The 24,882-nt window shown below is 36.5% G+C and overlaps 1 protein-coding gene across 1 annotated transcript; it reads left to right on the top strand.

Moving 5' to 3' along the window:
- Positions 1-5,154: 5,154 nt before the first annotated feature.
- LOC122428211 (sulfotransferase 1 family member D1-like) lies at positions 5,155-24,725 on the top strand. The gene is made up of 7 exons (XM_043448051.1): positions 5,155-5,273; positions 6,267-6,392; positions 7,214-7,311; positions 12,705-12,831; positions 14,275-14,369; positions 21,935-22,115; positions 24,434-24,725. The coding sequence occupies exons 1-7, from the start codon at positions 5,264-5,266 to the stop codon at positions 24,544-24,546; spliced, it is 750 nt and encodes a 249-aa protein (XP_043303986.1). The 5' UTR covers positions 5,155-5,263; the 3' UTR covers positions 24,547-24,725.
- The last annotated feature ends 157 nt before the right edge of the window (positions 24,726-24,882 follow it).

The raw sequence follows: 24,882 nt of genomic DNA, 5'->3' as shown, positions 1-24,882 counted from the left end.
GATCCACATATGTAAGCCCAATGATGGGCAGATCACTCAACAAGGGAATATCTGGAACATTTGTGGGACAGTTTTAAGTTACACAAAGTCACTTCTTATTTTGAAAGGTCTGCAACTGAGTGGAGGCTATATCTGAGGGGAAATTAATGTTATTGGAATTTCTTTTTAAAGTCAAGCAAAAACAAAACTACATAGATAAAGAATTTAAGAACATTAGAATACATATGCACACATAAACTTTCTATACAAGTTAATGTTTAAATATTTTGCTTATTTTAATATTCAAACATACTTTGTAAAACAGTGTTTTGCTATTTCAAATGTATTTACTTTGTGAATATGTTTATAAGTATTTTGACCTGAGACCAAACTAGGGTGGAGGTAATGAAGATAATGGCAACCTCCTACAGAAGGTCCCTTGCACGTGCTGATACACTTAGTGCCCCTGACCTTGCAGCAGTCCGTTAGACCTGGACGTGGAACAACAGACTGTTCCAAATCGGAAGAGGAGTGCATCAAGGCTGTATATTGTCACCATGCTTATTAAACTGTATGAAGAATACCTCATGAGAAATGCTGGGCTGGATGAAGCACAAGCTGGAATCAAGATTGCCGGGAGAAATATCAATAACCTCAGATATGCAGATGACACCACCCTTATGGCAGAAAGTGAAGAAGAACTAAAGAGCCTCTTGATCAAAGTGAAAGAGGAGGGTGGAAAAGTTGGCTTAAAACTCACCATTCAGAAAACTAAGATCGTGGCATCTGCTCCCATCACTTTATGGCAAATAGATGGGGAAACAATGGAAACAGTGACTTAACCTTTTTGGGCTCCAAAATCACTGCAGATGGTGACTGCAGTCGTGAAACTAAAAGACGCTTGCTCCTTGGAAGAAATGCTATGACCAAATTAGACAGCATATTAAAAAGCAGAGACATAATTTTGCCAACAAAGGTCCATCTAGTCAAAGCTATGGTTTTTCCAGTAGTCATGTATGGATGTGAGAGTTGGACCATAAAGGAAGCTAAGTACCAAAGAATTGATGCTTTTGAACTGTGGTGTTAGAGAAAACTCTTGAAAGTCCCTTGGACTGCAAGGAGATCCAACCAGTCCATCCTAAAGGAAATCAGTCTTGAATATTCATTAGAAGGACAGATGCTGAAGCTGAAACTCTAATACTTTGGCCACCTGATGTGAAGAACTAACTCACTGGAAAAGACCCTGATGTTGGTAAAGATTGAAGGCAGGAAGAGAATGGGATGACAGAGGATGAGATGGTTGGATGACATCACCGCCATGAGTTTGAGCAAACTCTGGGAGAAAGTGAAGGACAGGGAAGCCTGGTGTGCTGAGGTCCATGAAGTCACATAGAGTTGGACACAACTGAGAGACTGAACTGAACTGAGCTTAGAAGTATTTTGCTCTAAATTTAAACACCTTCTGACTTTAGTATACAATATCAGAAAGAAGAGTTTAATATAACTCAATAAAAATCGATAATTTTTGAACTTCCCTCGTGGTTTAGTGGTTAAGAATCTGCCTGCCAATGCAGGGGACACGAGTTCCATACCTGGTTCTGAAAGATTACATGTGCAAAGGTGCAAGTAAGCTCATGATCCACAATTACTGAGCCCGCACTCTAGAGCCTATGTGCTGCAACTACTGATCTTGCATTCTGCAACTACTGAAGCCCACACACCTAGGACCTGTACTCTGCAACAAGAGAAGCCACTGCAGTGAGAAGTGCATGCACCACAATGAAGAGTGTCCCCCACCACAAAGACCCAAGATAGCTAAAAATAAAGCAAACAAATAATTTTTTAAAAAGAATTAATAACTTGTATTTCTCAAAAACATATATGACTGAATTACTTTGTGGTATACATGAAACTAACAATATTTTAAATCAACCATACATCAATTAAAAAATGTGTACTCCTTCAGATCTTTTTATGATAGTTTTCCACTTTATCCAGTGATAGATATATGGAAAGGTATCAGAGAGATGAGGCTCTCTCTTGCCTTTTATCCAGTTAATTTACGTGTACTCATAATCAACCAACTGTCCTCATTACAGAACTCTAAAGTCAACTTTCCTTTATATTTCTGCTTCATTTCTTAAAATAATTGAGGAAAATAAATTTTAATAAGTATATTGACTACTGATCTTTTTTTTTAGATTATAAATATTAAAACTACCTCAAAGCAATATGTTACAAGTCCTAGGAGGAAAGCCCTGCAGAGCTTGGGGGATTCTAATGTGCCAAAATTACAAACATAGAATGAGAATATAGGGCTCCTACTAGGAAGTAAACAAATGCATTATGCAGACCTTCATAGACATGAAAAATACGTTTCTTTTGGCAAAAGCTTGCTTTTCCTTTCTCTTGTCACTATTATAGAAAAGAGCTATACACCAAGCTCAAATTGTTTAGGACCAAATCTACTTTACATTTCTTTGTTGAAGTATAAACTTAGGAAAGGAAATATAGTCACTGAGAATGTACGTGTTCTTTTGTTTCTGCAGCAATACATTAAGCCAACCCTTGTTTTGTTTTATTTTTAATTTTTATTGGAGTGTAGTTGATTTACAATGTTGTGTTAGTTTCAGGTATATAGCACAGTGAATCAATTAGACATATATTCACTCTTTTTTTAGATTCTTCTTCCATATAGATCATTACAGAGTGTTGAGTAGTGTTCCCTGTGCGATATGGTAGATCTTTATTAGGTTTCATTATTATATATAATATATATTTATATATATATAAATATATAATACTGTGTAATATCAATCCCAATAACCCAATTTACCCCTCACTCCCCCTCTTCTCCCTAGTAACCATAAGTTTGCTTTCTACATCTGTGATCCTATTTCTGTTTTGTAACTAAGTTCATTTGTACTGTTTTTTGTTGTTTGTTGTTGTTTAGATTCCATATATAAGTGATAACATATGGTATCTGTCTTCGTCTGGCTTACTTAACTCAGTATGTCAATCTCTAGGTCTATCCATGTTGCTGTAAATTGAATTATTTCATTGTTTTTTTCTGGCTAGCTCATAGTCCACTGTGTATATGTACCACATCTTCTTTGTCCATTTCTCAGTTGATGGCCATTTAGGTTGTTGTATATATGTACTACAGTAGGAATAGTCCATTGCATTAGGCCACTAGTGCTCCCCAGGTGGTGCTAGTGGTAAAGAACCTGCCTGCCAATGCAGGAGACATAGAAGATGTGGGTTTGATCCCTGGGTCAGGAAGATCCCCTGGAGGAGGGCATGACACTCCATTCCAGGATTCTTGCCTGAAGAATCCCATGGACAGAAGAGCCTGGCAGGCTATACACAGTAGAGTCGCACAGAGTTGGACACGACTAAAGCAACTTAGCATGCACACATATATGTGCTACATAGTCCACTGGAATAGTAGTCCATTGTATATATGTACTACACCTTCTTTATCCATTCTTCTGTTGATGGACATTTAGGTTGCTTTTATGTTCTGGCTATTGTAAACATAGTCCTGCAATGAACATTAGCTGCATGTATCTGTTCTGATTATAATTTTCTTTGGATATACTGGACAAATATATACACTGCAGAAATATAGATCAATGGAATAGAATAGAAAGCCCAGAGACACACCAGCACACCTATGGTCACCTAATCTATGACAAAAGAAGAAAGAATATACAATGGAGAAAAGATAGTCTTTTCAATAAATAGTTATGGGAAAACTGAAAAACTACATGTAAACAAATGAAATTAGAATACTTCTTAACACTACACAATAACATAAACTCAAAATGGATTAAAGACCTAAATGTGAGGCTGGATACTATAAAACTCTTTTAGGTAAATAGGCAGAACACTCTCAGACATAAATTTTAGCAGGATCTTTTCTGATTCATCCCTTAGAATAATGAAAATAAAAACAAAAATAAACAAATGGAACCTGATTAAACTGGAAAGAATTTGCAAAGCAAAGGAAAATATAAACAAAATGAAAAGATAGCCCTCAAAATGAGAGAAAATACAGTATTTACAAAAGAAACAACCAACAAGGGATTAATCTCCAAAATATGCAAACAGCTCATGCAGCTCAAAATCAGAAAAACAAACAACCCAACCATTTGTTAATTTTTGTTTTTATTTCCATTACTCAAGGAGGTGTATCAAAAATGATCTTGCTGCAATTTATGTCTGAGAGTGTTCTACTTATGTATTCCTTTAAGAGTTTTAAAGTATTCAGCCTTACATTTAGGTCTTCAATCCATTTAAAATTTATTTTTGTATATGGTGTTAAGGGGGCTTCCCTGGTGGCTCAGTGGTTAAAAAAAAAAAATCCTCCTGCCAATGAAGGAGACACAGATTCAATTCCTGGGTCTGGGAGATCTGCTGGAGAAGGAAATGGCAACCCATTCCAATATTCTTGCCTGGGAAATCCCACGGAGAAAGGAATCTGGCAGGCTACAGTCCATGGAGCCTGGTGGGCTACAGTCAAACACAGAGAGTTGGACATGACTTAGCAACTAAACAACAATAACAAATGGTATTTGGGAGCATTCTAAAGACAATTTTTGGAAGCTACCATTATTCGAATAGTTCATCTATGAAAGTAACCCTTGAAGGTGAACTTCTTCTGGCAGAGTAAAAGCTAAATGGCTTCACATAAATTAATCCTATGCTCTTTATTCCTGTTATTTTCTTTTTAGTTTGTTTCTCTTACAATCTATTGAGATTATGTCTTAAAATTACTAATATATCAGTGCCCTGTTGATTTTTTTATAAAAAGATTCAAGTTAATCAACTCATTAATGAGCTAAACCATGTGCTATTTTTTTTCAAATATTGTGGAAAGTAAACATTTACAGTTCAAACCATAAATTGGCATCTTTTTCCATCAGACTTCATTGGCCACCATTTGAACCACTCACTGATAGCAAATAAAATGTGCTATATTGTACTTTGGCATTTAGGTCTCTTTTCCTCCCCCTCATGAATCATCACTTAAGCCAAAACCAATTGCTGTCATTTAGTCACTAAGTTGTGTCTGACTCTTTGTGACCCCATGGAGCATAGGCCACCAGGCTTCTCTGTCCATGGGATTTCCCAGGAAAGAATACTGCAGTGAGTTGCCACTTCCTTCTCCAGGGGATCTTCTTGACAGAAGGATCAAACCTGCATCTCCTGCAATATCAGGCAGATTGTTTACCACTGAGCCATCAGGGAAGCCCAAGCGGAAATCAGACCAAGCAACAAAATGTTCAAGGGTAATAATGATTTGACTCATCTTTTTCTTAGTACTGTAATTGTCTATGTAGAAGGATGGAGGAGAGAGACTCATGCTCATGATGTAGGAACAAGAAAGAGGAAGAGTTGTCCACAAGAAAGGACTGAATAGTAAGGGAGTCTAAAGTACTCTAATACCTGGAACCAATCCAAAGTTGCATCTACAGATAGATCATTCCACAGAAATGCTGTGTGTACAGTTCAGTTATTTAATTTGTATATGTAGTTTCTATCCATGATTATGCAACTTAGAGACAATCATTACACACTGGGTAAAGAGGAAGAGGATAGAAACAATTAATAAGGTATTTTTCTCCTAGGTACTACGATGTTTGTTTTGTCTGTTTAACAGTGCCTCAATACCCTGATCATTGAGTGCTGTAGACAATTGGGTAGACCATATTCTCATATACTTAGGTCCATTTCTCAAAACACCAGTGAGGCACAATCTCAGAAAGATCAGAGTGACTTGGCCTGCCCTGCTCATTCAGAATCCATCGTCTTTTGTTGATGAATGACACATTGGTCTCTATAGACACAATCATAATGTCTTCTTTGTTTCCCTTGCTCACCATTCCTCCAAATATTGAACATTTTTACCTGAAGACTCACTAAATTTGACTAATTCCCTCATCCGTTCTACCCAGGAGGGTATGCTATTGCTACTTACATTCTGTCTCCTTAAAAAGTCAAGCTTGCGTCCTTTGCCTGCCTTACTTTTATGGTTATTTTAATCAGATTTGAGACATATAGACACACACACATATGTACACAATACATATGTATATGTTCAAGATAGATACTGATATCTCCTAAGAAAAGAGATACTGATATTTCCTATCTCCTAGGAAAAAAGAATGCAAATGAAGAAAAAAAAAATTTTTTTTTATTACAGTGCTTCTCTACCTCTGTTAACCCTCTCATATACTTTTTAACACAGAAGTTTCGAGTTTCTTTGATTCTTTTTTCCTCAGGAACAACCTGGATTAGTGAAATATTGGATTTGATCTATAACAATGGGAATGTGGAGAAATGTAAACGAGATGCAATATACAAACGAGTGCCATTCATGGAATTAATAATTCCAAGACTTACAAATGGTAATTTCTCTTAATGTTCCTTTTCTGCATGGGATTAAACCCCCTCTTTTTTGTGGTGTTTGAAAGTGTTGTGATGGAAAATGATACAGACAGAGCTTGTGCAGTTGAATCATAAGTGTCTACAATAAAAGAGTAAGAATCTGGCTATGCCAATACCCATATTATAGTCAACTTCCACACAAAGATAATACCTACATATGAGGAAATTTTAACGAGTATATTTTTTTCTGAATAGGACACACAGAAGCTTTCCAACATTTAAATAATGTGTGATCATCATATGTAGAATATTCAGTGTTTGATTCATTATAGAATCATGTCTACTATTATGTAGCTGATGTTCACAGACCCAAAGAAAATGATGATGGGAATATGTGGTTTTGTGTTATTAAAATATTTAAAATTAGCCATGGATCTCATGGCTTAATTTGATTTTAGGATTTGAATATAAAAAAGCTGGAAAGAGATATTGAAGTCCTGTAGTTCAACTTCCCCATACTGTAAATAGGAAAAAGAGGAAGACAAATGAAGGAAAAATTTGGACAACTTGCACTTGACTTACTGCCTCAGCAAGCTTTTTATCTGAGGATTTATAGACATTTATAAAGATAATAAGCCCCATTATTTATAAATAAAAAATCCTAGCTCACCAGAATTTATCAGTTTTTACCTTATTGTGGATCTCAGAAGTTTATGAGGACATGTAGTCATATATCCATTTCAAGTCACGTAGTGGAGTTAATGTTTACATAGTCAGGTTATATTTTAATTAACCTTTAAGATTCCATATTTAAAATGTAGTTTAACTTTTATGCTTGCAGGAGTTGAGGACTTGAATGACATGCAGTCTCCTCGATTAGTGAAAACACACCTACCTGTTCAACTTCTCCCTTCTTCATTTTGGAAAAATAACTGCAAGGTAGCAAATTTTTTAAAAAGCAAACTTTATGTTGTGATTACTTTTACTAGTTATGCAGAAATTAAGATGGGGAATTGCAATCCATGGATAAATCATTGAAAAAATAATAATTTTGTCCATATATCCCAAGGATCAAAATAATACCACAGGACACAAATGCTATAGATAAAGGATTATTCTCAGTGCCCAAACACTGAGAATCACTCAGGCTTTCTCTTCTCTAAAATGCCTTCTTGTCTAAATCCCTTCACTCATCGCTTTTAAACAATGGATGTTTAAATAACCCAGAACTCCTTCATTAACTCAGTATAATTTTGATTTACCAATATGAACTTATATATAATTTATAACATACAGTATGTTATAATTTATAACATTTCCCTGATGGCTCAGTGGTAAAGAATCCACCTGCCAAGTAGGAAAGGGAGGCTGGATCCCTGCGTTGAGAAAATCCCCTGGAGAAGGATATGGCAATCCACTCCAGTAATTTTGCAGGGGAAATCCCATGGAGAGAGGGGCCTAGTGGGCTGCAATCCATGGGGTGGCAAAAGAACTGGACATAACTTAGTGACTAAACAACAGCAAAATATTACATTGCAGGTTTAGCTAACTACTATATTATGGACTTCGCTGGTTGCTCAATGGTAATGAATCTACCTGCCAATATGTCACTCTGGTTCAATCCCTGGGTCAGGGAGATCCCCTGATGAAGGACATGACAACTCACTCCAGTATTCTTGCCTGGGAAATCCAGTGGACAAAAGAGCCTAGGGGGCTACAGTCTATGGGGTTGCAAAAGAGTTGGACATGACTTACAACAATGGACTTGTTGTAACAACAACAATGGACTAGTTTCAAGCTACCTTTTTAATAAGCATTTAAATTCATGTAATGTTTAAAGTGGAGAGTACATAAATACTAAGGATATGGATTGATGAGTTTTCACAAAGTGAGCATACCCACAAAATTAGACCCCAGAACTGAGAGGATAACAGGCAGGAAGGCCAGGGGTCTCCAAACGGAGGAAAGAGGCTGCAAGTGCCAGACATTTTTTATCTCTTTTAAGCGGCAGGAGGAAACAAACCAGCAATATTTTTTCTTCTCTATACAAATTTAAAAGGAGGTTTCTCTTAAAATGCTGTGTTGCCATGACACCTTGTTTCACCTGAAGCTAACTACTCTCAAACCTTGAGTTAACCAATACATTTCTTTTTCTTATGGAAATGTTGTCTTAAGATATGTTAATGTACCCCAGACTCTATCTTCAAGTTGGTTCCGCCAAATGGCCCAACCTACTTACTCAGGTATTGTTCCCCTAATCTATGTAAATGAAACTATTTGTTGGTAATCTGCCCTTCTACAAGATTCAAGTCAATCGTTTTATGGCCAGGGATGAATTATCTGGTGCCATTCTAAGTTTTATGACTTTCCTTTCTTTTCATTAACAGATTGTGAGTGACTATATAACAATAATGTATCCTGCCTGAGGACAGTCTTTTGATTAAACCCTCTGGCTAATTCTGTTATCTTAAAACATAAATTATGGGAGTAGGTCTGGTTTTAACAAGGATGTATCCTGCCTGAGGACAATCTCTGGATTAAACCTTCTGGCCAACTCTGTTATCTTAAAATGTAAATTATGGGAGTAGGTCTGGTGAGGTCTTTACAACCTCCAGACATTCTTTGGATTCATTGGAGAGTATATAACTCCATTGCTAACACTAGCAAAGGGGGTACTCTTTTGCCCCCTTCTGATGCCTATGTCAGAAGCTTTCTCTATCTCCTTTATACTTTAATAAAACTTTATTACACAAAAGCTCTGAGTGGTCCAGCCATCCTGCCTGAGGACAATCTCTGGATTAAAACTTCTGGCCAACTTTGTTATCTTAAAATGTAAATTATGGGAGTAGGTCTGGTGAGGTCTTTACAACCTCCAGACATTCTTTGGATTCATTGGAGAGTATATAACTCCATTGCTAACACTAGCAAAGGGGGGTACTCTTTTGCCCCCTTCTGATGCCTATGTCAGAAGCTTTCTCTATCTCCTTTATACTTTAATAAAACTTTATTACACAAAAGCTCTGAGCGGTCCAGCCTCGTCTCTGGCCCCAGATTGAATTCATCTCCTCTGGAGGCCAAGAATCCCAGCGTCTTATCGTTCAGCAACAACCTTTCAGAACAAGAAATTGACCAAGGAATTGAATGAGGAATAAAGCCCAGTAAAGCTCTATTCCTGTGCACTTCCAGATAGGAACCCCCATTTGCAGAGATAATCAATATTTGTGAATGTTTTCATCATAAGGTGATTTGCCTGTTTTTCCTGTAAATTTATTCTCTTGAATGTTTAGCTTATTTCATTTAATGTAATATCTGTGGGATCAATTCTTACCATGCTTGCTATTTTGCTTTTATCTTGGTTTCCTTAATATAGATCTGTTTACATCATAAACTGTGGTATTATGAGCAAAAGTAGCTCACTAGAGATGCAAATTCTCAGGCCCAAATCCAACCTACTGAATCAGAAATTATGGGCTTGGGGTCCAGCAATCTGAGTTTTAATAAGCATATTTGGTTCATATTAACATTTGAGAACGACTTATGGTAGGCATTTCAATATGTGCATGTGAATATTCCACAAATTATTTATTCACGGTATAATTGATGGACAGTTGGGTGATTGTTTATTGTCAGTAATAAAAATAGTTCTGCAGTGCACATTCTTATGCAAGTATTAAATAGCACATATATGTATACATTTCCCTTAGTTACATATCTTAGGATAGAACTGCATCTTAACGTGTGCATTTGTCCAGCTTTAGAAAAAAATTTTCAATTTCTTTTCAAAGCATATGCACTCATGTACAGTTTGATCAACAGTATATGAGTCAAAGTTCTCCATGTCCTCATCAATCCAAAATATAGCTAAAAATATTTACTTTTAGCCATACTGGTAAATGGTGGCAAACTGGTGGCATCTCATTGTGGTTTTATTTTGTATTTCTCTAATGATTAATTCTTTCAAGCAACTTTACATAGCTTAGATATCACCTTTCTGAAGTATGTGTACAGATCCTTTCCCTTTTTCTATAGGGGCTTCTTTCTTTTTAATTATTAAGCTAGAAGTTCTCCATATAGTCTTGATACAAGTCTTTTCATAAAATAATTTAATTTCTTTATATCTTACTCCATTTTATTTTTTTTTCCTTTTCAACTTTCTCAGCAATATCTTTTAAAGAAGTTTTTAATTTTGACGTTGGTGGATATATCAGTTTTTTCTTTATGATTGGAGCTTTCTGTAATTGTTTAAAATGTCATCCCCCAAATCATGAATGTATTCTCCCTTCTGTTTGCCTCTAGAGGCTTCCTTCAGTTACCACATTTATATAAAAATATCGGTTTAATGCCTATAACATAAGTAGTAATGTTCTTTTTAAAAAAATTTTTGATATAACAATTTTCTTTCTCTATGACCACATTATGCAAAGGTTTAAAAAGTCAAGGACCTCTGCTCCATAGAGCATATAGTCTTATAGAATACATCAAATACTGTGGAAAAGACAGATAAAATATACTCATATATATATATATATATATATATATATATATATATATATATTTATATATGAGAAAATAATTACATCTCAGCAAGGTAAGTGCCGGTACATTAAGTAACAATTCTCTGGGGCAAAGCAGTCTCTCTCTCTGTCTCTGACTACGCTGCACAACTTGCAGCAACTTAATTCCCAAACCGGGGATAGAACCCCGTTCCCCCTGCAGTGGACGCACAGGGTCCTAACCACTGGACTACAAGGGAAGTCCTGAAAGAAAGCCTCATAAATGAAGGGAAACTTTGATCAGCATCTTAAAGAAAAAGTAGGAGATTTTCAGATTAACAAGGTCATTTTAGAAAAAAAAGACTATATGTACACAGCCTAACATGTGAAACAGCAAGGCATGAGGGAGATTCCACAAGCGGTTTAATGTTGTTGGAAAATGAATCTAGAAAGCTAGGCAGTCACCAGACCTGTGGATCTGAGAAAGGTGTTTAGAGCATGTCTTTATCACTGCATCTTTAATAGAATTAGCAAAACAGCTGTTGTTTTTCAGCTGTAGTTTTTCTTTTGAAAAATTGATTGATTATACTTTCACTTATGTATGTGTGTTTGTGTCTACCTTTGTTTTTCGTTCAAAATCTAATTAAAACAAACGTGATAAGGAAGTAAGGATAGAGTTTATCATCTTAAGTGTAGAAGTAAAAACTCATAGAAGCTCCCAGAAATACCTTGGTATTAGGAGAACTGGGGAATATCACTGAGAGCCTTTTATCTATATTTCTAGCTCACAGACTTCTTTAAGGAAATAGACGTGGTGATGATAAGAAAGCAGTTGATTCATCACCATGGTCTTTCAGTACTGAAACAGAAAGCAATTGAGAATGTTTGCAAAGTTTAGTATTTTCTCAAGAAATTATATCAGCAACAGAGTCCAAACTCTAAACTTTTGAAAGGTCCCTTTCCACTCACGTCACTTCTTTTTTCCTCTTTCTAAGCCTATCCAGAATACGAGAACAACCAATGGTATGGGGTTATAAATGTTTCCATTTCCTTTCTCCATCAGTTGGAAAAGAAGAAGAAAGCTCAGATTCTATTTAGATGAAAGGAGATTTCTTCCTGAAATACATTTCTACTTAGAGATATATTTACTGCAAAAGTGGCTAGGGCCTCAGTGTTTTCAGGTGTGCTTTCGGGGAATAAGTAGTATTTATAAGTAGTACTTTCAGGAGATAAGTAGGCTTAATGGACTTCATAGGATTTGCCAGCAAGGCATAGCAATATCACTTTTATTGGGAAATGTGTTCAAAATGTCTGCCTTCAAACATACTTGACATCTTAATACATAAATTTTACTCCCATGGCAATCATTATAAACAGCAATGATCATTATGTACATTGATTAAATGTACCCAAATAATAGTTTCTTTTCAATAAAATGTAAGGTGTTTTTTCAGCTTTATAAACTTGCTTCTTCCTTTCATTATTAGTTTTAACAAGTTGTACAGAGAAATATTCTAAATTTAGGAGTAAGTTTAGTTCATTCTTAAAATTCAATATTTACTGTAATTCTTATTGTACTTGGTTTTCCATGTGTTAAGAGATGTTCTTCTTTTGAAATACTAAAGACAAATCAGGGAAGTGAGAGATGAGTTTTTGTGTTAATATATAGTCATTTATATAAACATAGCATATAGACATAGTATATCTATGTCAGAATATAAATATAAAGCTTAGGTTATGATTAAAAAAAGGAGAATAAACATTCTGCCAGGGTAAGCAAGAAAATACAAATGATTAAAGAATATAAATGAAATGATGATTTTCCCTATCTCCCCACAGATGGTCTATGTGGCACGGAATGCTAAAGATGTAGCCGTGTCTTACTATTATTTTTACCAGATGGCAAAAATGCATCCAGATCCTGGTACCTGGGAGGAATTCCTAGATAAATTCATGACTGGAAAGGGTGAGTCTAAATCTTATTTTAATGATTGAGTTCTCTTGTGAAAAAACTTTTTACAAGGAGATATAAGGTGTAAATACAAGTCTTGTATTTATTATAAACGTAATATGTGCCCAACGTTCTACTAGTGTATGAGGAAGATAGGCAAAGCAGAAGATGTAAAACATATAGTCTCTTCACTTTAAGGACTTTTGGGGAATATGAGACTTACAGAGTCTTCAGTCCTAAGTCTGTTTTGTTACTGCTTAGCGACCACTGATAAGCACTTTCTTATTGTCCCTCCCCCTGTATTGTTGTGATTTTGTACATATCTTTTGGACTTTCTTTTCTCTACCATTCCTCCATTTTTATTATATAAACTGGAAATACTTGAGTGAAAATTTTATACTCAAGTCTTTGTTCTTCTACAGAGCCTCTTTTAGGAAACATACTCATGCCTATGGTAGTAACTCTATGCTTCTTCCACATCGCATTCTTAACCTCTCAATCCCTATCTTTTCTCTACCTCTCCCTCTCCTATGAACTTCAATACCACTTACCTTCTGTGCTACTTAGTATCTGCCATCTTGCTCTTGTAATTTTAGGTTTATTTATTTGTAGCTGTATTTTTTTGCTAGGCCTGTCATAGCAAAGTACCACAGACTGAATGGCTTAAACAACACATTTATTTTCTCACAGTTCTGGAGGTTAGACGTCCAAGATAAAGGTGTACTCAGGGTTGACTTCTGAGGCTTTTCTTCTTGTCTTGTAGGTGGCCATCTTCTCCCTATATCTTCATATGATCTCATTGTACATGTCTGTTGCAATTTCCTGATGACCTCCGAACCTCCTTTAGGGTCATCCTTGAAGAAACAAGCATGTTCACAGCCACATGGCTCTATTGGTCTATTTCTTGCCTGTAGGGACCCAGAAGTCTAACAATCTTCTCACATTTCATTCTGCCACTGTCCCTTCAGTTCACACTGACAGTGTTGTCACTGAGATAACTAATTGTATCTTTAAGTCACACATCAAACCTCTTTGATGAATGCTGCCAGTCACATCCTTGGTGTTTTTTCCAGAACATGCTTTCTCAGATATTTTTGCAATATGGATAAGCTGAGAATTTTCTAAATCTTCAATTTCTAGTTCCTTTTTGCCTAATAACTACTTCTTCAGTTTATTTCCAAAATCAGTTGTAGCCTGAAGTACTAGGGATCAAGACTTCAATATAAGAATTTTAGGGGACACAATTCATCATGTAACAGAAGTATTTCATCCTTTCCAAGATCATAAGTTGGGTGAGACAGGATTTATTTGATATATTTCTCTTATCCTACCACCCCTCATTTCTGAACTAATAAATAATCATCCTGTATTGTGTGATGATGACAGGGAATAATGTTGAACAGTTCTTTACTTCATGTAAATATTTTAAATATGTGACCATTTCATGTCTCAATTTAATGGCTTTTGGTTCTTGGTATGACCATGTTAAGGGCTGGTGGGAGAAGAAAAAAGATTATCGCATACTTTACCTGTTCTACGAAGACATGAAAGAGGTAAGAGCAAACTACAATTTCTTCATTTTTAAGGAAACCTAAGATTCATCTCTGTATCACACTTTCTTTTCTTTCTGATCTATAAATGCTTCGAGCTCAGAGGTTAAAACGTCTGCCTACAATGCGGGAGACCCGGGTTCGATCCTTGGGTCTGGGAGATCCCCTGGAGAAGGAAATGACAACCCACTCCAGTATTCTTGCCTGGAGAATCCCATGGAGGGAGGAGCCTGGTAGACTACAGTCCACAGACTTGCAGAGTCGGACACGACTGAGCTACTTCATTTTCACTTATGAGTAATTTGTGCGTGCTAAGTCACTTCAGTCTTGTTGGACTCTTTGTGATCCTACAGACGGGAACCATTCAGGAACTAGACCACTGAGGTATGACCTAAATCAAATCCCTTACAATTATACAGTGGAAGTGACAAGCAGATTCAAAGGATAAGGTCAGATAGACAGAGTGCCTGAAGAACTATGGACGGAGGTTCATGACATTGTACAGGAGGCAGTGATCAAGAACATCCCCAAAGAAAGCAATGAAAAAAGGCAAAATGGTTGTCTGAGGCGGCCTTACAAATAGCTGTGAAAAGAAGTGAAAGGCAAAGGAGAAAAGGAAAGATATACCCATTTGAATGCAGAGTTCCAAAGAATAGCAAGGAGAGATAAGAAAGCCTTCTTCAGCAATCAATGCAAAGAAATAGAGGAAAACAATAGAATGGGACAGACTTAGAGATCTCTTCAAGAAAATTAGAGATACCAAGGGAACATTTCATGCAAAGATGGGCACAATAAAGGACAGAAATGGTATGGACCTAACAGAAGCAGAAGATGTTAAGAAGAGGTGGCAAGAATAAATAGAAGTATACAAAAAGACCCAGATAACTATGATGGTGTGATCACTCACCTAGAACCAGACAACCTGGAATGTAACGTCAAGTGGGCCTTAGAAAGCATCACTATGAACAAAGGGGAGGTGATGGGATTCTAGTTGAGCTATTTCCTTTCCTAAAAGATGATGCTGTGAAAGTGCTACACTCAATATGCCAGCAAATCTGAAAAACTCAGCAGCAGCCACAGGATTGGAAAAGGTCAGTTTTCATCCCAGTACCAAAGAAAGGCAATGCCAAAGAATGCTCAAACTCCCACACAATTGCACTCATCTCACATGCTAGCAAAGTAATGCTCAAAATTCTCCAAGCCAGGCTTCAACAGTTCATGAACTGTGAACTTCCAGATGTTTAAGCTGGTTTTAGAAAAGGCAGAGGAACCAGAGATCAAATTGCCAAGATCCTTTGGATCACTGAAAAAGCAAGAGGGTTCCAGAAAACATCTATTTCTGCTTTATTGATTATGCCAAAGCCTTTGACTGTGTGGATCACAACAAACTGTGAAAATTCTTCAAGAGATGGGAATATCAGACCACCTGACTTGCTTCCTGAGAAATCTGTATGCGGGTCAAGAAGCAACAGTTAGAACTGGACATGGAACAACAGACTGTTTCCAAATCGGGAAAGGGGTATGTCAAGGCTGTATTTTGTCACCCTGCTTATATAACTTATACGCAGAGTACATAATGAGAAGCGCCAGGCTGGATGAACGACAAGCTGCAATCAAGATTGCTGGGAGAAATATCAATAACCTCAGATATGTAGATGACACCACCCTTCTGGCAGAAAGTGAAAAACTAAAGAGGCTCTTGATGAAAGTGAAAGAGGAGAGTGAAATGTTGGCTTAAAACTCAACATTCAGAAAACTAAGATCATGGCATCTGGTTCCATCACTTCATGGCAAATAGATGGGGAAACAATGGAAACAATGAGAGACTTTATTTTCTTGGTCTCCAAAATCATTGCAGATGGTGACTGCAGGCATGAAATTTAAAGACGCTTACTCCTTGGAAGAAAAGTTATGACCAACCTAGACAGTATATTAAAAAGTAGAGACATTACTTTGCCAACAGAGGTCCATCTTGTCAAAGCTATGGTTTTTCCAGTAGTCATGTATGGACGTAAGAGTTGGACTATAAAGAAAGCTGAGTGCTGAAGAATTGATGTTTTTGAACTGTGGTGTTGGAGGGACTCTTGAGAGTCCCTTGCACAGCGAAGAGATCTAACCAGTCCATCCTAAAGAAAATCAATCCTGAATATTCACTGGAAGGACTGATGTTGAAGCTGAAACTCCAATACTTTGGCCACCTGATGCAAAGAACTGACTCACTGGAAAAGACCCAGATGCTGGCAAAGATTGAAGGCAGGAGGAGACGGGGACAACAGAGAATGAGATGGTTGGGTGGCATCACTAACTCAATGGACATGAGTTTGAGTAGGCTCTGGGAGCTGGTGATGTACCGGGAAGCCTGGCGTGCTGCAGTCCATGGGATCGCAGAGTCGGACATGACTGAGTGACCGAGCTGAACTGAACTGGACCAGAACCCACCAAGTTCCTCTGTCCATGAGACTCTCCAGGCAAGGATATAGGAGTGAGCTGCCATTTTCCTTCTCCAGGGAATCGTCTCCACCTAGGGATCCAACCAATGTCTCTTAGTCTCCTGCTTTGGGAGGTGTTTTTTGTTTGTTTGTTTGTTTGTTTAATTCTAGCACCGCCTGAGAAGTCCTCATGACTAATCTACTATTCTATTAATTCAGCCTTGACATTTGATATTCTACTTAATCTACTCCTTTCTGCTAATACTGTTTCCTACTCTAGTTCAGCTAACTGTCTTGATATAGTTGAACTAATTTTGCTTCTATTATTCACTCAGAGAGAATGATCTTCTTAAAATCTAAATCAAAGTATGTCCACTCGCTTCTAATAATCTCTCAGTGACTTCTGTCTCTGCTGCTGCTGTTTAGTCACTAAGTTGAATCCGACTCTCTATGACCCCATGGACTTTAGCCCACCAAGCACCTCTGTCCACTGAATATTCCAGGCAAGAATACTGGAGTGGTTTGCCATTTCCTTCTTCAGGGTATCTTCCTGACCCAGGGATGAAACCTGTGTCTCCTGCATTGTCAAGTGGATTTGTTAGCCTGGAGGAAGAGCCCAGGGAGAGCCACCAGGAAAGCCCCAAAATATAAAACATTTAGATAATTTTTAGATTTGTGCATTATTTAGTCCCTGCCTGTCTCTCCAATCTCTTCTGCTGCCACTTTCTGTTTCTCAATAAATTGAGCTTAACGGAAATATTTTTTTTTTTTTTTTTTACTATTTTTAGATTAACCTTTTCTCAAACTTCACGTCTTAAATGTTACCTCTCCACAGAACTCTTTCATGTTCATAATGTCAGATAACATATCTTTTGTCTACTAAAGTCTCTTTTGCTGCTATTGTTATTTTCATAGTATTAGTTCAGTTCAGTTCAGTAGCTCAGTCATGTCTGACTCTTTGCGACCCCAGGAACCTCAGCACACCAGGCCTCCCTGTCCATCACAAACTCCCGGAGTCCACCCAAATTCATGTCCATTGAGTCAGTGATGCCATCCAACCATCTTATCTTCTGTAGCCCCCTTCTCCTGCTGCCCTCAATCTTTCCCAGCATCAGGGTCTTTTCAACTGAGTCAGCTCTTTGCATCAGGTGGCCAAAGTATTGGAGTTTCAGCTTCAACATCAGTCCTTCCAATGAACATCCAGGACTGGTCTTCTTTAGGATGAACTGGTTGGATCTCCTTGCAGTCCAAGGGACTCTCAAGAGTCTTCTCCAACACCACAATTTAAAAGCATCAATTCTGTGCTTAGCTTTCTTTATAGTCCAACTCTCACATCCATACATGACCACTGGGAAAACCATAGCATTGACTAGATGGACCTTTTTTGAGAAAGTGATGTCTCTGCTTTTTAATATGTTGTCTAGGTTGGTCGTAACTTTCCTTCCAAGGAGTAAGCGTCTTTAAATTTCATGGCTGCAATCACCATTTGCAGTGATTTTGGAGCCCAGAAAAATAAAGTCAGCCACTGTTTCCCCATCTATTTGCCATGAAGTGATGGGACCTGATGCCATGATCTTAGTTTTCTGAATGTTGAGTTTTAAGCCAATATTTCACTCTCCTCTTTCACATTCATCAGTAGCCTCTTTAGTTCCTCTTCACTTTATGCCATAAGGGTGGTATCATCTGCATATCTGAGGTTATTGATATTTCCCCCGGCAATCTTGATTGCAGCTTGTGCTTCCTCCAGCCCATTGTTTCTCATAATGTACTCTGCACATAAGTTAAATAAGCAGGGTGACAATATACAGCCTTGACGTACTCCTTCCCGATTTGGAAACAGTTCCATGTCCAGTTCTAACTGTTGCTTCCTGACCTACATACAGGTTTCTCAGGAGGCAGGTCAGGTGGTCTGGTATTCCTATCTCTTTCAGAATTGTCCACACTTTATTGTGATCCACACAGTCCAAGGCTTTGTCAGAATCAATAAAGCAGAAATAGTTGTTTTTTTTGAACTCTCTTGCTTTTTCAATGATCCAGCAGATGTTGGCAATTTGATCTCTGGTTCCTCTGCCTTTTCTAAAACCATTGGTGGTTTGAAAAGCATTGAAATTAACATGGTTTTCAATAATTCAAATTTCACTATTTATATAAAAACCTAGAGACCAATAATATCCAATAGCTTCAAAAAGATAAGCTACTTTGATGTAATCAATTTCCCATTGTTTATCCATGTCTCTTTAATATATACACAAGGAAAATACAATCACTCTATAATTTCTTATAAAATAGCAAGTAAGGAGTAGATGTAGGAGATGTAGAAGGGGAAAGAGAATTCAAAAAGTCCTTCTCTTCAGTAACTTTCACTTCAGAATCATCAAAAAGCAACCACTTCCCCTCATACTCCTTTAAGCTTTGCACTACATATGAAATTTTGTTCTCAAAACCACTAATGTTAATGCCTGTTTTGAATTCATTTTCCTTAGTAGAGACTAGTGATAACATTAGCTTCTGGGAACAAACTTGTATAGGTTCTTAACTGAATTATTCAAAATTGAAGCATTTAAACACTTTTGAATTTACGTCTATCTTTTGTGTTTGCTTTTTAAAATAAAGTGCTTGTATTTGTATCTCCAAAAAAAAAAAGAAAAGCATTGAAAATAATTCATTCTGCAATTTGATTGAAAACTTATCCTGACCTGATTATTTAAGCAATCATTTAAGAAATATTTCTCATCTCTTAAACTGAATGTCTGTCCACACCTAAATTCTTTTGGATGACTATGACTCTTTCATCTCTTATTTGGGAAATCTATTCCACACACATCCCCTAAGAAACTACTTTACACACCTAAGGCAACCCTCTCTGGCAGATTTTCTAGTCAAATTATCAGCTTCTCATGCATCCTGTTCAAACCACTTTTTACTTGCCACTCTGGATTATGGGGCGATATATTACCCTAATTATGGGACAAGAAGCAACAAATAGAGATTGAAGAGGATAAGCATTATCTTGAAAGAGAAATTCCCACATTAGGTCATAATAAGGTCTTTGAGCTAAGGAAGTTTTGTTTTTGTTGGTTAGTTGCTAAGTCATGTCTCACTCTTTTCGACCCCATGGACTGAAGCCTGCCAGGTTACTCCATCCATGGGATTTCCCAGGCAAGAATACTGGAGTGGGTTGCCATTTCCTACTCCAAGGAATTTTAATCTTCTCAAATATGGGAGGAAAATCTACATCTTCTGTCAGAAAAAGCTCAAAATTAATCAAGGGTTCCAGTGTCTCTGTCATCAGATCTACCCTAAATATTACCATTCCAAACCTTCTCCACTGTTTCCCCTCACTCTTCCATGTACCTTTCACATGGTAGACTAGTCACAGCTGGGAATTCAACTTTCATAGTAATTCTTCCACCTGAAGAATTAGGGTGTGTATCTTATTGCTACCATGTTAAATTCTGCAGTTATAAGAAATAGATTCTGTTAGAGCCACCACAAGAACTGTCTGGTTCTGTTTCCATGAATTGGGACGGATGTCTCAGGAAAGTGAAAGCTCAGATTGCCTTTCTGGTTGATCTCACCAGTTCACTAAGATTATGGCTCTCTGTTTCAGTCTGGTTTAGAGTATCATGAACACTTCCCCAGTGGGTAGCAGGGCACAAGCTATTTGATCTCAATGAAACTCTTTCATTACATCTAACATGCTGTTCTAGGTTCTGTCCTGAAGCACAGAGAAGGAAAGTTAGAAGGAATATATTAAATGGATCTCTCCCCTTCATCATTGTCTCTTTCTCTTCCCTACCACTCCCTGGGCTGGAAAGTGCACACGTTTTTATTTTACTGTCCTCATATACTCAGACTATCAAAATATCTATTTAAGTGTGAGAGAGTATCTTTTTTCTACTATAAGAGATTTCTCTGAGAGGTATATCTATTCGTTATTTTATCGAGAAATAATTGACATATAATATTAGTTTCAGGTGTACAACAGAATGATTCAATATCTGTCTACAGTATAAAATAACCATCACAATAAGTCTAATTGACATCCATCACCCCACACAGTTACATATATATTTTCTTGTAATGAGAATTTTAAGATATACTCTCTCTGCAACTTTAAAACTTATAACAGAGTAGTATTGACTATAATTAGCCATTATTCCTAGTCTCAGAAAACTTTTAGCTTTTCACCATTATGTTAGCTCTAGGCTTATCATATGTGGCCTTAATTTTACTGATGTATGTTCCTTCTCTATTCCCTTTGTTGAGAGTTCTTAATCATAAATCAGTGTTAAATTTTGTCAAATGATTTTTTTCTGCACCTATTGAGATGATCATGTGATTTACATTCTTGATTTTGTTAATGTGATTGATTTGCAGATGTTGAAACATTTATGCATCCCCAGAATAAATCTCACTTGATTATAGCATATGATCCTTTTAGTGTGCTGTTGAATTTAGTTTGCCAGTATTTTGTTCAGGATTTTTGCACTGATATTCACCAGCGATATTGACTTGCAATTTTCATTTCTGATACTCTCCTTGTCTAGCTTTGTTGTCAGGATAAGGCAGGCTTCATAAGATGAGTTTGGAAGTATTCTCTTAGCTTCTACTTTTTGGAAGACTTTGAAAAATATTCATATTAATTCTTCTTTAAATGCTTGGTGGAAAATCTATTCTTAATATTAGATATGCTATAAAAAGAAGATAAAGGGGTTTTGAAATTTTCATCTTATCATAATTATATCTTATTTTAATTATACCTTGCCATAATATCATAGGGCTTCCCTGGTGGCTCAGTCTGTAAAGAATCCACCTGCAATGTGGGAGACCCGAGTTTGTTTTATCACCATCTATTATTCTACAGGATAATTCTATTTTTGAAAGTGAAAAGTTGAATATTGACCTATTTTTTTTCCATTTTTTGAAACAAATCTTACCTCTTCCTTCTAGCAGATGGTTGCCTGGTATAATCAAGAATAGGATTATACACTTGGGAAAGGAAAATGAAAAGGCCATATAAAACTATAAAAATATTTCCTCTGCCACATTGATATGTGTGGGTACTTATAAAATGCATTGCCTACTTCATGACTAAATCTACCTGAAATAATCCTGTTTCTTTATAACATTTTTTAGGATCCAAAGTGTGAAATTCGGAAGTTATTAAAATTTCTAGACAAAGACCTTCCAGAAGAAACTGTGGATAAAATCCTCTATCATAGCTCCTTTGAGATGATGAAGCAAAATCCTAGTGCAAATTATACCACTATGCCAAAATTTAGTATGGACCATTCTGTATCTCCCTTCATGAGAAAAGGTAGCTTTATATACATTATATATTAGCTTCTATACAGATTGATAGTAATATTATGGACATTGTATGTAGGCAGATAAGAGCAGTATCAAAGTAAATGGGAAGAGATTATGTTGGGGAGAAAATTTTATGAAAAAATTGTTAAAGGAAATAGTTCATGGCAAAGAAATTTATTATTACTGTAAGTCTAACATGTAAGATAAGCTTTCTAATAAAAAATATTTACTCAAGAGTCTATGCATTGATAAGTATGGATTTTGGCACTCAGTGATATATCAGAAGAATGACTATTGTTTTTCTGAATTATCTAGATAGTCTTCATATTCTCTAAAATTTTTGCTGTGGTTGGTAACTAGCTTAAATGATGTTGGGAATACTAAATTAATGAAAAGTGAAAGTGAAAGTGAAGTCACTCAGTCGTGTCCGACTCTTTGCGACCCCATGGGCTGTAGCCTACTAGGCTCCTCCGTCCATGGGATTTTCAAGGCAAGAGTACTAGAGTGGGTTGCCATGAAAGAAAATCCAATTCCTTGAGATTTTTTCTATGATTATAATAAATCATTGCATACTCAGGTATTGAACTCAATGTGTAGTTAACATTTTGCACAAAATATTCCTTTACTGAGTGTATGTTGAGTTGAATTGTGTGTGTGTGTGTGTATGGTTGGATGGCATCACCAACTCAATGGACATGAATTTGAGCAAAATATGGAAGATGGTGAAGGACAGGGAAGCCTGGCAAGCTGTAGTCCATGGGGTCACAAAAAGTTGGACACGACTGAGTGACGGAACAAAATGTGTGTATATGTCTTGTCCTTATGATGAGATTGATTGATAAATTCTGTTAGTTGTGTATGCATTAGTCATCTTTGCTAAAACAAACAACTTCAAGAATCTCAGTAGCTTGGGGATTTGTTTTTTGTTTAATATTGGTGTGTGTTGGCCAACTGTGGCTGCAGCAGTTTTGTTCATTTCTTTTTGACCCTGATTAGTTTTGTTTGACTCTCATGGGCTCTGTCTCTTGTGTCTTCTCTTTCGGAAACCCAGACTGAAAGAACTGCCGTTTTGTGAGCTATGCCCTCACAAAAGAGAGAAAGATCAAGAAAAATGTTGGAAACTTTCCAGGACGTTTAAAGTTTCTGTTCAGATGTGTTATATTCCACATACATTCAAATTCTATTGGTCAAAGCATACAAAAAATCCAAGCCCAAAGTTAATGAGGCAAGGAGGAATCACAAACACACTACAACGGACAGAGGTGTAAAATCTTTTTACAGTGAAGAAGAGAGTAAATATTAATATCATCTAAGACAGTTTTGGAGGAATAGATGTTTTGATGAGAACCTATAAAGGGACTATTAAGGGAAATTGTAATTATAACATGTCAGTACATTCTAAAGATATTTTAAGGAGGTTAGGAACTGCGCAATGGATAAGCCTTGCTGGGAATATCTGGATCTTGGCCAGGTATGATTTTTCCTCCCAGGGGATGTTTGACAGTATTTGAAGTCATTGCTGATGGTCATCACTAGGGGTTTGCTGTTGGCTTCCAATGTATAGAGGCTAAGGATGGTGCTAAAACATCCCACAATGCACAGGGCAACCCCCACATCCTCCCCAGCAAAGAACTGGCTGGCTTGAAATGGCAACAGTGGAGATATACATAAATAAAATGTCAAAGTTAAGAAGTCCTAGGCCAGATTGACAGTTGTTTTGGCATGTTTTCTTCATTTTTTCTCTAAAACTGGGCTTCCAAATGTGTCTTCTTAATTGCCCTATGAAAATGACATTATATCAGATATTCATTACAAATACTACTTCCTATTTCTTCCTTTAAGGTTTTAGATGTGGTTAGTATTGGGAAGATTGAAAGCACAATACAATAATAATGAAATAGGCTTAATTACATTGAATATAGTACTCTCTAAATCTTACTTGATCATAGAAACTTTATCATTTTACATTGGAAAAGATAATTTTAAAATGACTGAAAAATTCTCTGGTCCTTTATTAACCAAGCTCTTGAAATCAAAGAGTAAAGATTTTGAGACATTGGACTTTTCTCTCAGTGACATTTCCTGAAGCTATTCAAGAAGTTATTTCTTTTTATAAGATATTTGAAAAACCCATGGAGATTTTTGGAAAGCTAGGAAGGTCTAGGAGTCTGGGAGTGGGAGTAGGAGGTGAAGAACAGAGTTATGGAGTAGATATGGCAGTATAAAGTTAGAGGTCTAAAAATACAAGCTGGTAATTAAGCTTAAAATTGATATTAGACATTTTTAACATTAGTTTAAAATTTACCGTCTCATCTTTCTTTTCAGGTGTTTCAGGAGACTGGAAAAATCAGTTCACTGTAGCCCAGTATGAAAGATTTGAAGAAGATTATGAAAAGAAAATGAAAGGGTCTACATTGCAATTTCATTCAGAGATCTAAGAAACACTTGCTCTTTTTCCAGTTGCTTTAGTTTTGTGTAATGTTTCCCTATTTACTGATATTAGTGTTTTGTAATAGAATATTCAAATAATTTCCGAGTTTGCATATGAAAGATCAACATTGTTTTATTATTTTAACTACCTTCTACAATGTTTTTATTATACTTTATTATTCTTAAAGATTAAATAATAAAATTAAGTCTAAAAATCTATAATTTTACCCTTGATTTTTAAATTCAAGGCCTGCATTGTTGGACTGGTAAGGAAGATATTTAAAGAAATCTTCAAGATGGATGGATTAGACCTAAAATACCCTTTTAAGAAGACATTATATTCT

The sequence above is a fragment of the Cervus canadensis genome, chromosome 26, assembly GCF_019320065.1.
Source record: "Cervus canadensis isolate Bull #8, Minnesota chromosome 26, ASM1932006v1, whole genome shotgun sequence".
Taxonomy (NCBI): domain Eukaryota; kingdom Metazoa; phylum Chordata; class Mammalia; order Artiodactyla; family Cervidae; genus Cervus; species Cervus canadensis.
This window is presented reverse-complemented; position numbering and strand designations above follow the sequence as displayed.

What these genes read in the sequence shown, in the direction of transcription:
- LOC122428211 (XM_043448051.1), top strand. An exon ending in AATTCCAAGACTTACAAATG is followed by an intron (nt 6,393 to 7,213) that starts GTAATTTCTCTT and finishes TTATGCTTGCAG; the next exon opens with GAGTTGAGGACTTGAATGAC. An exon ending in ATCTCCCTTCATGAGAAAAG is followed by an intron (nt 22,116 to 24,433) that starts GTAGCTTTATAT and finishes CTTTCTTTTCAG; the next exon opens with GTGTTTCAGGAGACTGGAAA.